Source organism: Cucurbita moschata, unplaced genomic scaffold, assembly GCF_002738365.1.
Source record: "Cucurbita moschata cultivar Rifu unplaced genomic scaffold, Cmos_1.0 Cmo_Scf00027, whole genome shotgun sequence".
NCBI classification, from domain to species: domain Eukaryota; kingdom Viridiplantae; phylum Streptophyta; class Magnoliopsida; order Cucurbitales; family Cucurbitaceae; genus Cucurbita; species Cucurbita moschata.
In genome coordinates, this window is record NW_019268543.1 from 959,514 (window position 1) to 974,804 (window position 15,291).

At 38.7% G+C, this 15,291-nt stretch overlaps 5 protein-coding genes across 8 annotated transcripts; 3 read left to right on the plus strand and 2 right to left on the minus strand.

The window, feature by feature from the left end:
• The first annotated feature begins 312 nt into the window (after positions 1-312).
• Positions 313-4,361, plus strand: LOC111462818 (protein DA1-like). 3 transcript variants are annotated; one of them, XM_023106572.1, is made up of 12 exons: positions 313-948; positions 1,191-1,346; positions 1,575-1,665; positions 1,811-1,946; positions 2,067-2,187; positions 2,275-2,358; positions 2,495-2,614; positions 2,712-2,924; positions 3,009-3,071; positions 3,168-3,286; positions 3,626-3,684; positions 3,782-4,361. In XM_023106572.1, exons 2-12 carry the CDS (start codon positions 1,233-1,235, stop codon positions 4,084-4,086), a joined length of 1,425 nt encoding a protein of 474 aa, XP_022962340.1. In that variant the 5' UTR covers positions 313-948; positions 1,191-1,232; the 3' UTR covers positions 4,087-4,361. The 3 variants fall into 3 exon arrangements, with proteins under 3 accessions (XP_022962340.1, XP_022962341.1, XP_022962342.1); XM_023106573.1 differs by having other exon boundaries at positions 1,207-1,346; XM_023106574.1 differs by having other exon boundaries at positions 1,218-1,346.
• A 496-nt stretch (positions 4,362-4,857) lies between these two features.
• LOC111462820 (probable galacturonosyltransferase-like 1) lies at positions 4,858-6,354 on the minus strand. Its single transcript, XM_023106575.1, has one exon. The coding sequence runs from the start codon at positions 6,295-6,297 to the stop codon at positions 5,239-5,241; it is 1,059 nt and encodes a 352-aa protein (XP_022962343.1). The 5' UTR covers positions 6,298-6,354; the 3' UTR covers positions 4,858-5,238.
• A 2,454-nt stretch (positions 6,355-8,808) lies between these two features.
• Positions 8,809-10,248, minus strand: LOC111462860 (E3 ubiquitin-protein ligase RNF185-like). Of its 2 annotated transcripts, none has more exons than XM_023106644.1 (2): positions 10,095-10,248; positions 8,809-9,766 (listed from the first exon to the last, which is right to left on the minus strand). In XM_023106644.1, the coding sequence occupies exon 2, from the start codon at positions 9,749-9,751 to the stop codon at positions 9,059-9,061; it is 693 nt and encodes a 230-aa protein (XP_022962412.1). In that variant the 5' UTR covers positions 9,752-9,766; positions 10,095-10,248; the 3' UTR covers positions 8,809-9,058. The 2 variants fall into 2 exon arrangements, with proteins under 2 accessions (XP_022962412.1, XP_022962413.1); XM_023106645.1 differs by having other exon boundaries at positions 10,063-10,231.
• Positions 10,249-10,955: 707 nt separating this feature from the next.
• Positions 10,956-11,838, plus strand: LOC111462784 (elongation of fatty acids protein 3-like). The gene has a single exon (XM_023106520.1). It carries the CDS (start codon positions 10,961-10,963, stop codon positions 11,804-11,806), a length of 846 nt encoding a protein of 281 aa, XP_022962288.1. The 5' UTR covers positions 10,956-10,960; the 3' UTR covers positions 11,807-11,838.
• Positions 11,839-12,850: 1,012 nt separating this feature from the next.
• LOC111462559 (probable 1-acyl-sn-glycerol-3-phosphate acyltransferase 4) lies at positions 12,851-14,947 on the plus strand. The gene is made up of 4 exons (XM_023106169.1): positions 12,851-13,123; positions 13,346-13,945; positions 14,192-14,322; positions 14,463-14,947. The coding sequence occupies exons 2-4, from the start codon at positions 13,374-13,376 to the stop codon at positions 14,906-14,908; spliced, it is 1,149 nt and encodes a 382-aa protein (XP_022961937.1). The 5' UTR covers positions 12,851-13,123; positions 13,346-13,373; the 3' UTR covers positions 14,909-14,947.
• Positions 14,948-15,291: the final 344 nt, after the last annotated feature.

A 15,291-nucleotide genomic window follows, 5' to 3' on the forward strand; every position in this document is an offset into this window, starting at 1 on the left:
AATAATATGTAGAAAAAATTTATCTTTTTCTTTTATCTTTGGAAATTGTGGTTACTCTTCCCCTCCACAAAGGAGTAAAAAGAAAGAGTTACAAGAGCTTGAAATAGTCAAACACTTGGCAACACAAAAGTCAAAGAACCCGACAGCGCCATGATTTTACCTAATTTCCAAGTTTCTTAATCATTAATTAATTTCCTTCGACTTGGAATCGAACTCCGTTGTTTGTAGTAGCCACTGGGGTTCGAATCCTTCATGAATTCCACCATTTTTTTGAAGAATCTCTCAACTTTTTCCACTTTTTTACTTGAATCTTTCTGGAAATTGTTATGATCCCTCCTAATTGGAGAAGAAATGAATCCATCTTTTGAGATCATCCGCCGACTTTCCCACCTTTTCTTCCCCCTTTTTTTTCTCGTAATTGTAAGCGTAGGCGACATTATAGGAAGAAATTATCCATTATTTCCTTTGTTTTCCCCTTTCTTTACGCTTTCTTCTCTTAGAACCCTTTTGGGGTTTATTGTGGTTGGGGCCCCCACGTTGTATATATGTCTTCTAAGCATTAAAATCTTTGATTTTTCCCAACTGGGTTTGATGGTTCTTCGTCATTCCCTATTGGGTTTGGGTTAATACGCCTAAATCCCATTCTTTGACTTTGAATTTCTCAACCCATCTTTGCGTGTCTGCTTCGCCGTATTCCTTTTGCTGATGTATGAATGTTAGAATAGCCTTCAACTTCTCTTTCTCTCTGTTTTATTTACAAAATTACCTGATTTCAACAATTATATCGCTCTCCTTTTTCCTACCTCAATACTTTCTTCGCTTACCAGACGGATTGGATTCTCTGATTACTGCGTAATTCTGGGTTTCTTTTGGCGATTTGGGATCGTTTTCTTATCTGGGTCTCTGCTGCTTCCGCCATTCGTGCAGCTTCTTCGTTGATTTCTGGAGGTGAGTTACATTCATCTCAAACAACCAATTCAATTTCAACCATATTTTAGGGATGTTGATGGATTTGGTATTTTCTTTTGTGGAGATTTGTTCTTGTTTGAATTTCGTATTGGTTTAAATGGTTGTATTGATTTGATGATTGTTGTATGGCTGAAACTTACGATTAGAGGGATATACTGAAGGATCCATGGCTCTATTTATGTGCTTTTCTTTCATCGTTTTATTGGCTGCGGTTTTCCCAGGTAAAGTTTTTGATTGATCATGGGCAGATAAGAGTAAACGCCATGGGTTGGCTAAGCAAAATTTTGAAAGTTGGATCTGGAGATAAAATAACTGGAAGGAATTACCAAACCGAGCTCGAGGAGGATCCAAATTCTCGTCTGCCCTCGACTTCGGAGGTGATGGGAACGCTACTTACAATCATCTCTTTTTGAACCAACAACATCGGTGGGAGAGGGGAACGAAGCATTCCTCGTAAGGGTGTGGAAACCTCTTCCTATAGTCAAAAGAGGACAATATCTATTGTTAGTAGACTTGTTTTTAATGTTGAAACTCTCGAGTTTCGTTGAATCTTCTATCTCATTACCTCGCCATTTTAACGTACTGTGGTGGGAATTTGATAACAGGGATTATGGTCCGAAAACGAGAATGAAGACATCGATCGTGCAATAGCACTTTCTCTTGTAGAAGAGAGTCAGAATGCAAATAATGTGATTGGTGAGTGCAGTGTGTTCATGTTCCTATGTCTAATTTACACAAGAATATAGCATTTGGCGGTTCACATACACGTCTTAGGTTGTTTCGAAGACGATTTGTATATTGTGATACACTATGATGTGTTAGTTCTTGAAACTCTTGATAGATCGTGATTATCAATTGGAAGAAGATGAACTGCTAGCCAAAGCAGTACAAGAAAGCCTCAACTTTGAGCCTCCTCCACAATATACAAGCGGAAATGCGTATCAACCTTATCTACCTCAATATCAATTTGGTTCCAGGTACCTCAATATCAACTTCTTCTGCTTTTGAATCTATTTAATTGCTAAGAACACAAAATTTCGAGACCTTCGGGCTTGAGAACCTTTTCGTTTCTTTATTGAAGTCTTGATTCTTGTTAGGATATGTGCTGGCTGCTATAATGAGATTCGCTATGGACGTTACTTGAGCTGCCTGAACTCAATTTGGCATCCAGAATGTTTCCGTTGTCGTGCTTGCAACGTCCCGATATCAGACTATGAGGTGAACAATGTTATCTATACATCATTCCAGAGCTAAACGTATTTTTCGTGGCTCTAGCTGACAAGACGTTACCGTTCCTTCTTATAGTTTTCTACTTCTGGGAATTTTCCTTATCATAAATCTTGCTACAAGGAGAGTTATCACCCAAAATGTGATGTTTGCAAGCACTTTGTAAGTACTTTCTAACTTTTAACTCAGCTGCTTTCATGAGCTTGTCTTGTAAAAGAGTGAGCATTCTATGTTTCTCATCAAATATGTACTTATAGTCAATTGGTGTTGGGATTTGGGATATGTGTCTCATGAACAGATTCCAACAAATCCTACTGGTCTTATTGAATATAGGGCGCACCCGTTCTGGATACAGAAATACTGCCCGTCTCACGAATATGATGCCACTCCCCGATGTTGCAGTTGTGAACGAATGGAGGTCAGTGGTCGAAATACGGTCTGTCTCTAAGTTCTTCAAGAAAATCTCGATTACCATAAATTCTTGACCGAAGTGTTAGATGTTTTGTATTTACTAGCCACGAGACGTTAAGTATATTCCACTTCATGATGGTCGAAAGCTTTGCCTCGAGTGTCTCGACTCTACGATCATGGACACAAACGAATGTCAACCTCTCTATTGCGAGATACAAGCATTTTATGATAGTTTGAATATGAAAATAGAGCAGGAAGTTCCGTTGCTTTTGGTCGAAAGGCAAGCACTAAACGAAGCGAGAGAAGGCGAAAAACATGTAACTAAACAACCCCTTTAGCTGTAATGTCTGGTTCTTAAGCAAGTACTGGGAATCTGTGTTGATTTTTGTTGTCCTTGTTAGGGTCATTATCATATCCCCGAGACAAGAGGATTGTGTCTTTCAGAGGAACAAACCATCAGCACCGTAAGAATTTGTCCTCCTTTTTTTGGGTTATGAACCAAGTTGTTCATTGATCAAAGCACAAAAAACTAGAGACTTAACTCGTCTAAAAACTCACAGGTTCTAAGGCGGCCTAGATATGAAAGGGGAAATCGAGCAACGAGCACGACATCAGAGCCCTACAAATTAACACGCCATTGTGAGGTCACTGCAATTCTGATCCTGTTTGGTCTTCCTAGGTACGTAATAATCTGCATTTTGAGGTCCCACACTGGTTGGAGAGGAGAACGAAACATTCCTTATAGGGGTGTGGAAACTTCTCTTCAGCAAACATGTTTTATAAACTTTGAGGGGAAGTCCGAAAGGGAAAGCCCAATGAGAAAAGTATCTGCTAGTAGTGGACTTGAGTTGTTACAAATGGTATCAGAGCCAGACACCGATGGTTTATTCTACATTATGTGCAATTTTTAAGCATCAAATTTGCCTATGGAAGTTTAGAGCAGGATCCAACATACTGACATAATGGTAATATTAGTTCTTGTGTATCTTACCTTAACTGGGATTCTTGACGTTCACAGGTTGCTTACCGGGTCGATTTTAGCTCACGAGATGATGCACGCATGGCTACGTCTTAAAGGTGCGTTTTATTTCATTTGGATTAGACAAAAAAATAATCCTCAACACTCTACATCCATGTTCTGTTGTTTGATACTCGGATACAATGGTTTTCAAAGGTTTTCGAACTCTGAGTCAAGACGTTGAAGAAGGTATCTGTCAAGTTCTAGCACACATGTGGCTGAGTAGCGAGCTCACGTCTAGCCAAGCTTACAACAATGTCGCGTCGACCTCGTACTCGGGTGCTCGAAAAACAATGTCTAAATTTGAGAGAAAACTTGGGGAGTTGTTTAAACATCAGATAGAGTCCGACATGTCCCCAGTGTATGGAGATGGATTCAGGGCTGGGCAGATGGCTGTGAACAAATACGGTCTTCGGAGTACTCTGGATCATATTCAAATGACTGGAACCTTCCCTCATTGAAACTGGACATCCTGTTCCCTTTCCTTAAACCATTTCGATTCTTTTCATTTCTTCATTTCTTTTGTTGGCCTTCCATATTTACAGCTAAGGCCAAATGAGTAAGTTAATTAGATTCATTTATTTTAATGCTTATAGTTTCACATTTGTCTCTCCCTCTCTTCTACCTTTGTATTGACCACGGTCGCCATACGACAATGGCCACCATTGTTGCTTCTTAACGACACGAACAATGTCATACCAAGGTGGAGATCCAATTCTTCAAACCCATTTGCGAATTTTAGATCCCCGCATGTTACCGAGCCCTGGTATTCGTTGGAAGGATCCTAAATTTTCCTTTTTTGCATAGCTATGATGAACATAATACCAAAAGTAAAATTAGAAAAATATAAAGAGAAAAAAAAAGAAAAAAAGAAAATACTAAAATATCAAGCTGAGCATAATATAGTAAAAGGGCTCGCAGAAGCCCAGCCCAATATAATGGTAAAGAGAAGCCCATGGATCTTAAAACTGAGACAGAAAAGCCCATGAAATCGCCACCCAAGCCCAAAATGGGCCCAAAAGGTTCTTTCTTTCATAGCTTAGACGAAAAGTATTGTTTGGATGCGGTTGTTAAGAGTGCGTAATCCGGGATAATAGATATGATAGTCTCTCTCACCGCCCAACTCTGAGACTTACCACTTACCACATTCTTATTTATTTACTTACTAATCCAAATATTTATTTTTTTATTTGATGGCTAAAAATAAAAAATAAAATAAATGTGGGAGGCAATTAATTAGAATTAATGGTGGAAAAGTATTTATTATTGGGAAATTAAAGGGGGCAATACAGTGGCATTATGACCAATTTTCTTTTTTATTTAAAAATGTTTATAAGAAAATGAAAAACGTGAACTATACAAGCTTTTGAATACAGTTATACAGATAATTCATACGGATTATGTGTATCTTCTCAAATATTAATTCTCCTGTTATCCTTTATTATTGTTTTTTTTTTTTTTTTTTTTTTTTTTTTACCTCAAAATTAAGCTCAACATTTCCCATTTTGAAAATTCATAATTTCTGTGTTGCCGGACAATCGTACCTTCTCCGGACAGCCGTCGCCTTCCTCTGTAATCCTAAAAACGAGGCCGTTTCGAGGAGCTTCAACTAATCAAGACTCCAACGAAAATGGAGTTTGCAACAGATCATAAGGGACCCACAAAGCATCCAATGGACACGGCCGGTTCGCATCGAGCCGGGCCCACGGCTTCCCCTTTCCGCTCCAATGTAGAAGGCTCACTGGACCGGGGTGTAGATCTCGACAGAGTCCCCGGAAATTGTCACCGCCGAGACCGTGTTGGTTCCAGCGGTGGTCCACGGGGGCAATGTTTCCGGCGAAAACGAGCATGAATGGCGGCAGAGATCCCAGCTCGTAGATCCTTATCCGCTTCTGAAGCTCCATCCATTCCTCGATTTTTGAGGTGAAATCGCCGAGGCGCCACCGGGCGAGGTCGATGACCATGACGCCGGTGTTGAAATAACAGGGGTTGCGATTGGCGAAGGTGAGAGACAGAGAGGGATTGGACCAGAATGTGGGAGTGAAATAGTAGGTGAAATTGGCGTTGCAGTACTCCGGGGCGGCTAATACGGCATCGTTTAGAGGGGTATTAGCGAGATTAGCGATGTCGTCGACGAGGATTAGATCGGAATCGAGATAGACGACACGACGGACACAGAGAGGAAGGAGGTCGGCCAAGTAACTACGCGCGTAATTCAAAGGGCAATCCAGAGCCGATCGGATGGAGGTGGAGATCAGACGAGACACGGCGTCGTCGTCGAACGGGTAGATTTGGAATTTCAGGTATGGGAAGGAGGAGGAAATGGTGGCGCGTAGATCCGACGCGTTTGCAGAGGCAGAGGAAACGAAATGGAATATTACATTTTGGGGGCAGGTGGAATGTTGCAGAACGGAGAGGACGGCCGCCATGGACCCTCGGATGTATGCGGTGTCCAATGTCATCGCCACGTGGATGCCGTCGTATGAGCAAAGTCGGTTACCGTTTTCCTCGCCAGTGACGACCAAGGGGCAGTCCGGGGAGTTATAGAATTGGGGGGCCTCCTTGAATACAGCAATGGCATCGGCGCCGGTTATGGATGAAATGAAGAAGAAGAAGAAGAAAAGGAAGAGAAGGGAGGGCGGCGGCGGAGGTGGTGGTGGTGGTTCGAACATCGCGGCGGGCGGCGAGAATGATTGAGGAAAGTAGGAAATGTAAAAGATGGGTTTTATGAGTAAGGTGAGAATGAGAGAGATGGGGACGGGCCGGTGGTGAGTTGCTTTAGCTTTCAAATATGGTTTCACAAAATATTCCACAAAAATTAAAATAAAAAAAAAATACATAAAAACAATTCTCGTTGAGTTTTGTATATAAATAAATAAATTCTAAAACTATTTATATTATATTTAAATTTAAATTGAAAATAAATAATAATTTAACTTGAGTTTTAATGTCAAATATTTCAGCTCTCTCCTTCCTAATTTGGGACTTTAATAAATTTGAAATAGTCAATATTTACTAATCTATTTGTGATAAGAAAATGTTAAAAATATTAATATCAATTTATAGGCTTCTATAAAATAATTGAATATCATAACATTTAGTTAATTATAAATTAGAGGGAAAAAAAAAGAGAATATTTTGAAGGCTTAAAAAAACAAACACAGAAGGGAAAAGGGTAAGTAAAAGTAGGTGGGGGTAAAAGGCGGAGGTAATATTTGTGCTTTTTACATGCACGTAACATTCTTCCAGAAAGGTGACAATCGACATGTCGTATTCACATGGTGTTGAGTAGTGGGTACCTTTTTTTTTTTTAATTATTTAATATTCTAAATTTATAAGCAGGTGATGACGTTGTTTGTGATGTCATTTTACCACTAAATCAAAATCACAAAATAATAAAATTGGTTAGTCAAGGAAGGATAAATATAAAATTATTCCTAATACTTTAATCAATTTAGATGTCCTATGTTTTAGAAAAATATTATACTTTGCTCCTCAAATAAAAATAATTTTATTCAGATTACTAAGGGTCTAATTTCATACTGGTTTCTTTAATCTATTGTTAGAAATCATATTATTCACTAATTTTCTTTGTTTAATTTCGAAAATAATAGTCAATCATTCAACTAAAGAAGAAGAGTAACTTTGATGCATATTTTCTTAATTTTAAAATTTTGGTAAGATTTTTAAAGTGGTTCTAAAAACGTAGTGAACAGAAAATGAAAAGAATAAAATGATATTAAAAGAGACCTGAGAATTTAGGTAATTACAGCTTAGCCACCCTAGTTTTCAAGCCTATAATAATATACTTTTTGCCACAAACTATAAATTAATGCCAACCTATATACTTTTTTAGTTTTACTTTTAATAAATGTTAAATTTAGTCAATTTAATAATAATAATCACATAAGAAAAGATACAATGAATATATATGCCCAATGTATAAAGTGAACGTTATCAGAGACTAAACAAATAAGACAAATAATTATGAGATAAAAAAAAAAAAGGAAGAAGAAGAGTCTTGACATCTATGGCAGGGATGTCAACCAGTGACGGCACAAGAATCTCCATTTTGGGCAGGGGGAAGGGAAGGCAAGCTTTCATGTTCTAATTTTGGGGGCCTGGATTTTGCTACCAATACCCACAGAATTTGGTTGGTAACCAGATTGACTAGGGAGCACGGCCGGAGGCCTTCCTTTGTCCCCAACTTACCCCGTTGACACCTCTAGAAAAAAATCTAAGAAACAGACATCCTGAATAATTTCCATATGCTCTGCCCAGCAAAAGATGAGCAATAACAAAAGTAACAGCAAAAGATAAATGATATGTCAACTAGCATAAACCATTAGCAAAAAAATCCATCATAGATCTAAACGCGAACCTTGAGTAAAAAGAAAATAACATATAAGTCTAGCAACAATATCAAGTACTTTGTTCTCTCCAACCGATGGAAGATCTCACAATCCACCTCCTTCAAGGGTCCAGCGTCTTCGCTGGCACACCGCTCGGAGACTGATTCTGACTTGTAACCGTCCAAGCCCACCACTAATAGATATTGTTCACTTTGGCCCGTTACGTATCGCAATCAGCCTCACTGTTTTGAAATGATCTACTAGAGAGATTTCCACACCCTTATAAGGAATGCTTTATTCTCCTCTCCAACCTATATGGGATCGCACGCACTAATATGATAAACATGGTCAAGCATCATCCAGCTTAAAGATCTCTCTTCCCGGTAGTTAGTTCCCTATAAATTAAACCAAAAGGATCTTGAAAGCTACACACCGAACTACTGGTTCCCAGCACGGTAACAGGGAATGATCCTGATGATCCTGCTTCTTGCTTTAGTATACTGTCGATGTTGCATGAAGCTAGTGCAAGACTAAAATTCAAACATACACAGCTGGAATTGAAGAATTGGAGAATTATAAGAACAATAGACATGGATACAACCACCACTAAATAACCAAGTTTCAGGTAATATTTATACCATGTGCAGCTGCAACCCCATTTGCCCCTTAACTTCTTCATCAAAACTCAGGATATGCTATATTGACCAAAATTAAAACAGGAAACACATAAAACGAACACCTGAGAAACCACTTACAAACAAGTCATCTTAAGGGAGATTGAGCAACCAGAGCATGTCTTGTTCACTCTGCATGTAACTGCATTTGGTGGTCAGCAAGTAAATGTGTGTATATATGTGCGTAAATGAAAACCTTCAAATACAATTGCATAAGTATGTCAGCTGATGTTCATCATGCCGAACTCAAAAAGCCGATGTCCATTTCAACAAACAGTATGACTAATCAGGACGAATAATGAGATGTCAAGGCAATGTAATAGCAGATCTTTTTGAATTATTACATTAGAGATTGAATTCACTAAACACCACGAAGTAATATAAGCCCTTAAGGACCCTCCTTTCATCTATTGCCAGATTAGGGCAAGAAGAACACAGAAACCAATAAACAAAAGCAGCCGCTTCAGGTAATAATCTTGCTGACCTTGACGGAGATGGTGATAGTAGCCATGGGCGTGACCATGGCTACCATGAAACATGTTAGGAAAACCATATGGAACGTTAGCACCTGCACCATACATGCTTGGATCTGCATATCCATGCATCTGAAAGTTGAATAAAGATGGGACAAGACCACCAAAAGCCGCAGACAAAGTGAAATTGCCAAACCTCGTCGATGCCATTGGGGCAAACCCACCAAGACCTCCCATGAATCCAAACCCATTGTGGGGAAAAGGATTTGGTTCTGGGGGAGGGCCTGCTGCTTCAGGTCTCTGTCCAGAAGGACGATTAGGAATATTGATTCCAGGAATACTTTTCGATCTCGGGTCGGTCGATGTCTTTCCCCTACCATATAAGGGAACCAATTTTTGTTCTTCTATGAGAGCCTTGCAAACTGGACACTCCTGGGGATGGGAATGAATGTGCAGCCACTTGTAAAGGCATGGCCAACAGAAAAGATGACCGCATAGGGTTACAATAGGATCCTGAGCTAAATCCAGGCAAATATTGCATTCAAAATTACTAGCATCACCATTGTTATCGGAATAAGAAGGGCCTTGGGGTTGCCTACTTGTCGATTCCCCAAACCCGCTCGCCATATCTGCACACCCTACCTATTTAATCACATTACTTCACGAAATTGAGATGAACAAAATTCACAAACTCAATCGGAACAAATCCTTCTACCAACAGAAACCAATTGGAAAATCTAAAGAGAATCAACCATCATAACAATGATCCACCAGTACAACAATACAAGTAGGACAAATATACAATATAATCTCGAATCCTAGGAAGAAGTCCCCAAACGGAGACCAAGCGAATCAAATTCAACGGAAGGAATCCAACTTAAAAATAAACTCAGAAATTAAGATACAATTACAAAAAGAATCGGAAAAATGAAACGAACCTACTGATTAACAAAAACAAACCACTCGATACCTGCGTTCCGATATTGATCAAAGAACAAATCTGAAACCGAAGACGAACGCATTTGACGGAAACTAAAAAATATACGTTCGAAATTGGAAGCTTCTCGCGGCCGTACCATAAACAATATTCACTGCGTGGCTATTACACTTTCACCCTGCTCGTCCACTTGTTCCCACGTGTCATAAGATTACTGATTATATCTTCAAACTATTAACGGCTGCAAAAGAGAGTATTGTTGTCCTATACTCGCAGTGGGATAAATATGCGGATAAAACCAATTTTATCCTATAAAACTCGATAAATTACCTATTCTCAACATTTTGTAATTAATATATTCTGTCACGTTACCAAATGAAAATTATAAAATTAATTTATTTAATTTATTTGAAAATAGTTTTAAAAAATGTGTCCAATAACAAAGGTTAAAATAAATATCAGTAATACAGACCAAAAAAAAAAAAAAAAACTCTTAATTTAACGGTGTATAAAAATGCGAAAATTTGAACTTCTGACCTAAAAAAATAGTACATGTCGGTGATGAATAAATTGAGTATCGTGACCAAAATAATGACAAAAATGTCCCTGTGGGTTGGTATTAGTTGATGTGGAAAAGATAGGTGAAACAAAATTATTTTATTTTTTTATTTTCAAAAGACAATAATATGGTGATAAATTTGATCCCACCAAACCAACCGTCTTTGCCTCCTCAAATCACCCAATTTAGAAGTCGGTGTCGTTTATTTAAAATTAAATTTAATATTCATATTTGTCCATTTTGGAAATAAATGATTTTTTTTTTTTAATTTTCCTTTTCAGTTGGTATTAATATAAGTACGTATTGAAATTGGGTTTATTGCGAAACGCCCAAAATTCCAATGCCGACGGTTCCCATGCTGCGATATTGGCTATCCGAGCACCCTTCCATTGTCAACTTCCGCTGGAGCCACTCCCAATCATGGGGCTCCACGTGGCCCTTCCTCGTCGCCGCCGTCACCTTCTACGTCGTTGCCGCTGTCATCCTCCATCTTCTAATGATCCTCCTACGCCGCGTTCGCCAGGTCCCACTCGGCCCCATTCCGGCCATCCATAGTCTCTCCATGGCCGTAATCTCGGCAGTCGTCTTCACCGGAATCCTCCTCTCCGCCGCGGCGGAAATTCGTGACACCCGCTGGCTCTGGCGGCGGAGCAGAACCAAAACCACTCCGTTTCAGTGGCTGCTCTGTTTCCCGATCGGCACACGCTCCTCTGGGCGCGTGTTCTTCTGGTCGTACATTTTTTACCTCTCCCGATTCCTCCACCTAATCCGTACCTTTTTGACCGTTCTCCGCCGCCGCCGTCTCCCATTCTTTCACCTCTTCAACCAGTCGATCCTCATCCTCACTTCCTTCCTCTGGCTGGAATTTTCACAGTCTTTTCAAATCCTCGCGATTCTCTCTACCACCCTCCTCCATTTCCTCGTCTACGGCTACCGGTTCTTGACGTCCGTCGGGCTCCTGGCCACGTGCTTCCAGTTCGTACTCAATTGCCAGGCGGCTCTGCTTTCCTGCAACTTGCTCTGCCATTTTGGGGTGTTTTTGTTTCACGTTCTGAAAGGCGGTTGCAATGGCATTGGCGCTTGGATCTGCAACTCTGTGCTTAATTCCACCATTCTTTTGCTGTTCGTCAAGTTCTACAAGGAAAATCGTTGCGATGGGATTCATAAGAACCCACCCAGATTCTGAAATGGGTTTGTTCTGTTAAATCAAAGACAACTTATTGGTGTATGATCGTAAAGTTTTTTTTATTTATAATCTTGTAGGGTCTAGAAAATAACTTGGCATTATGGCAATAAGAGTTCCAAAGTTTAGTTTAGTTTATGACTCTATTACTAGTCTTATTAGTGTTAACACCTTTTAATCAATATCAATATATAGACGAAAACTTTGGAACCCAATTCAATAGCGGCATAAAAAATGCCTATACGAACCCAATTCATTACTTCGAAATAGAAATGTAGAATCAAAGAAAAGCGGTCTTTATTTGAGAGGAAAAAAAAAACAATTGAAGATTTTTTTTTACTTCGCCCCTTGTATAGAAAGAAAAGATTCCTAAATAATATGATTCAACCTCAAACCCTTTTGAATGTAGCAGATAACAGCGAGGTCCGAGAATTGATGTGTATTCGAATTATAGGGGCTAGTAATTGACGATATGCTCATATTTGTGACGTTATTGATGCTGTAATCAAGAAAGCCGTCTCAAATACACCTATCTACAATTTATGAATATTCTTGAGAATATTTTTGAAATAAAAAAATTAAAAATGTTTGTGGTGTTTTATTAATAAAATTTTTTAAAACTCAAAATATTTTTGGAACAATTTTCAAAGTCAAAAGGATTTTTTAAAATTGGAAGTTTAAATATATTTTTTTGAACAAAAGGTTGACTATTCCATCGTTTAATTTCTTAAACTATTAAAATTATTAAAATTTTGAATGTAATTTTAAAATTAAAAATTTTAAGGATGTTTTTATTAATTGTCTTATCCATAATTTTCTATATCTCACATTTTCATTAGCAATGAGCATTATTTAAACAAATAATAATAATAATAATAATAAATAAATAGAATGCTATTATGGAAATAAATTTAAAATTGAAAATTTAGGGAGGTATTTAAAATCTAATTTTTAGCCTAAAATTAAAGATGTTACCTAACCAGAGTTAAAGCTGGGTTAAAAATCAGGTTAATAGTTTGGGGGGGGGGTAAAATTTGTTCGAGAAGCAGCCTTTCCAGTTCCTCATATGCCCTGCCTTTCGTTAAACCCAAAGCCGCCTGAGACCAATACCGTTAAATCTGATATTTTTCTGTAATCGCGCTTTCAACCTTTCTCTCTCCTCCGCTAATCCTCTTTCTGGTCTCTTCTCAATCTTCCATTTTTCGCGGTTCCCTGTTCCATTACGTTGGATAAGAACTCGTCCAGTTTCAGTTTCGCAAGCAATTTGAGAGCCGACCGACTTTCGTTCTCACCGATAAATCTCGATTTCCATCTCCTGAGGTAATTCGGCTCTTTTTCGTAGTTTTAGATCTGTATTTGTTGAATTCAACAACACTCTGAAATTTGTTCTTGTTTCTAAAATTAATATCTTCTTTTCGTGATTGCTTTTTTGTGTTTTCTTTACAATAGAATCCTTTATGTCTACTAGAGTCTTGAATTTCTTTAGATTTGATGAAGAAACTGCGAATCTATCAACGGATATAAACGTGTGTTTGTTTGCAGCCATTCTAGGAGGGAAAATCTTGGAAGAATGGATGCTTCTACGTCTCTGCAATCTGATAAGACACAAAAATTTAAATCTCTTAGTCCTTTTAGGCTGATGAGAGGGGTGGTTTGTTTAGCGGTGTTTTTGTCCACTGCCTTCATGTTCTTAGTGTATTTTGCGCCTATAGTCACTCTCTCTTTAAGACTTATCAGCCTGCATTACTGTAGGAAGGCAACTTCCATTGTTTTTGGTTTCTGGTTGGCTCTGTGGCCCTTTCTGTTTGAAGTGATAAATGGGACTAAAGTTTTCTTCTATGGGGATGATGTTCCTGCAAATGAACGTGTTTTGTTAATTGCTAACCACAGAACTGAAGTTGATTGGATGTATTTGTGGGATTTTGCATTGCGAAAGGGGTCCTTAGGCTGCATCAAATACATCCTTAAAAGCAGCTTAATGAAGCTGCCTCTCTTTGGTTGGGGATTCCACAGTTTGGAGTTCATTCCTGTTGAGAGGAAATGGGAAGTCGATGAACCGGTTATATACCGACGACTTTCGACGTTTAAAAATCCTCGAGATCCCTTGTGGCTTGCTGTTTTTCCTGAGGGAACCGATTTTACGTATACCTTCCATTCCTTTTCTACTGTATTCAAATTTTTTCGGGTTTAAATACATATGCTTCTACTAAGAAAAGAAAGGATAGTATTGGTCAAAATTATCCATTACCACTTCAATCTTGATGGTATGGTTTCCAATTACACCTTATCTAGAAGCTAGATTTGAACTTTGAAATCTTGTCTTTTGTTCTTTATGATCTGTCTGCACGTAACGAATGAATTGACGACACATACGAAAGTTACTTGCAGGGAGGCAAAATGCAAGAACAGTCAAGCATATGCTGCTGAAGTAGGACTTCCGGTGCTGAAAAACGTTCTACTTCCAAAAGCAAGAGGTTTTTGTGCTTGCTTACGAACCCTAGGAGGTTCCCTCGATGCAGGTTCATTTCTTCTATGCATTGTGGAAGCGATATTCTTGTTTGTGTTGGTTGAGAGTATGGTAGCTCTTCAATGGTTACTATGACTCATGATTATGGTCCTGGTTTTGCATCTTTTTCCCTAATTAAGTCTATTTATACAGTTTATGATGTGACTATTGCCTACAAGCCTCAGTGCCCTACCTTCACGGATAATGTCTTTGGCCTCGGTCCTTCAGAAGTTCACATTCATGTTCAACGGATCCCCGTTGGCGAGATCCCTGCATCAGATGAAGGTGCTTCTGCTTGGTTAATGGATAAATTCAAGCTCAAGGATCACTTACTCTCATATTTCACGGCCAATGGCTGTTTCCCTGAGCCAAGAATTGAAGAAAAACTTTCTGCCTTCAAGTGCTCAATGAACTTCATACTGGTCGTTTCCTTGACTGCCATATTTTCTTACCTTACTTTCTATTCATTTTGGTCCAAAGTTTATGTAGCTTTATCTTGTATATATCTTGCTTCCGTTACATATCTCAGAGTACAACCAGAGCAAGGTTTAAGCTTTTTGGTGTCAATGCTCATTAGCAAGAAACAAAGCACTGAATAACATTCATTTTACAGGATGAGACATGATTCTTTTGGTGCAGGGCTTTTGCAAGTGTCTCTACTATTTTGCTTAGATTGGAATGGAGTTTTCGTGTAGAATAAGTTGATGAAATCTTTGCTTCTCTAGATTCTACTGTCTCTTGGCCTATAAATGGACAGGCAGAAACTGAGCACAAAAGGGTGCCTGTGGCTTTATTACCTGCTCATATCTTTCTCATTTGCTTAGCCTTTTTCTTCCATATTTCATCACTTGATGATCTATGGCTATAGCCTTTTACTTTCAAAAATCACTTGCGTGTAGGATTTGAATTCCTAACTCTGAAAAGAGACCCTAAGTGAGATTTATTTCTTATAAGGGTGTGGAAACCTGTCTTTGGTATAAGT

Coding starts and splice junctions, on each gene's coding strand:
- LOC111462818 (XM_023106572.1), top strand. CDS start 1,233: ATGGGTTGGCTAAGCAAAATTTTGAAAGTTGGATCTGGAGATAAAATA. Junction 1,947..2,066: donor CAATATCAATTTGGTTCCAG/GTACCTCAATAT, acceptor GATTCTTGTTAG/GATATGTGCTGGCTGCTATA. Junction 3,287..3,625: donor ATCCTGTTTGGTCTTCCTAG/GTACGTAATAAT, acceptor TGACGTTCACAG/GTTGCTTACCGGGTCGATTT.
- LOC111462820 (XM_023106575.1), bottom strand. CDS start 6,297: ATGTTCGAACCACCACCACCACCTCCGCCGCCGCCCTCCCTTCTCTTC.
- LOC111462860 (XM_023106644.1), bottom strand. CDS start 9,751: ATGGCGAGCGGGTTTGGGGAATCGACAAGTAGGCAACCCCAAGGCCCT.
- LOC111462784 (XM_023106520.1), top strand. CDS start 10,961: ATGCCGACGGTTCCCATGCTGCGATATTGGCTATCCGAGCACCCTTCC.
- LOC111462559 (XM_023106169.1), top strand. CDS start 13,374: ATGGATGCTTCTACGTCTCTGCAATCTGATAAGACACAAAAATTTAAA. Junction 13,946..14,191: donor CCTGAGGGAACCGATTTTAC/GTATACCTTCCA, acceptor AGTTACTTGCAG/GGAGGCAAAATGCAAGAACA. Junction 14,323..14,462: donor AGGAGGTTCCCTCGATGCAG/GTTCATTTCTTC, acceptor CTATTTATACAG/TTTATGATGTGACTATTGCC.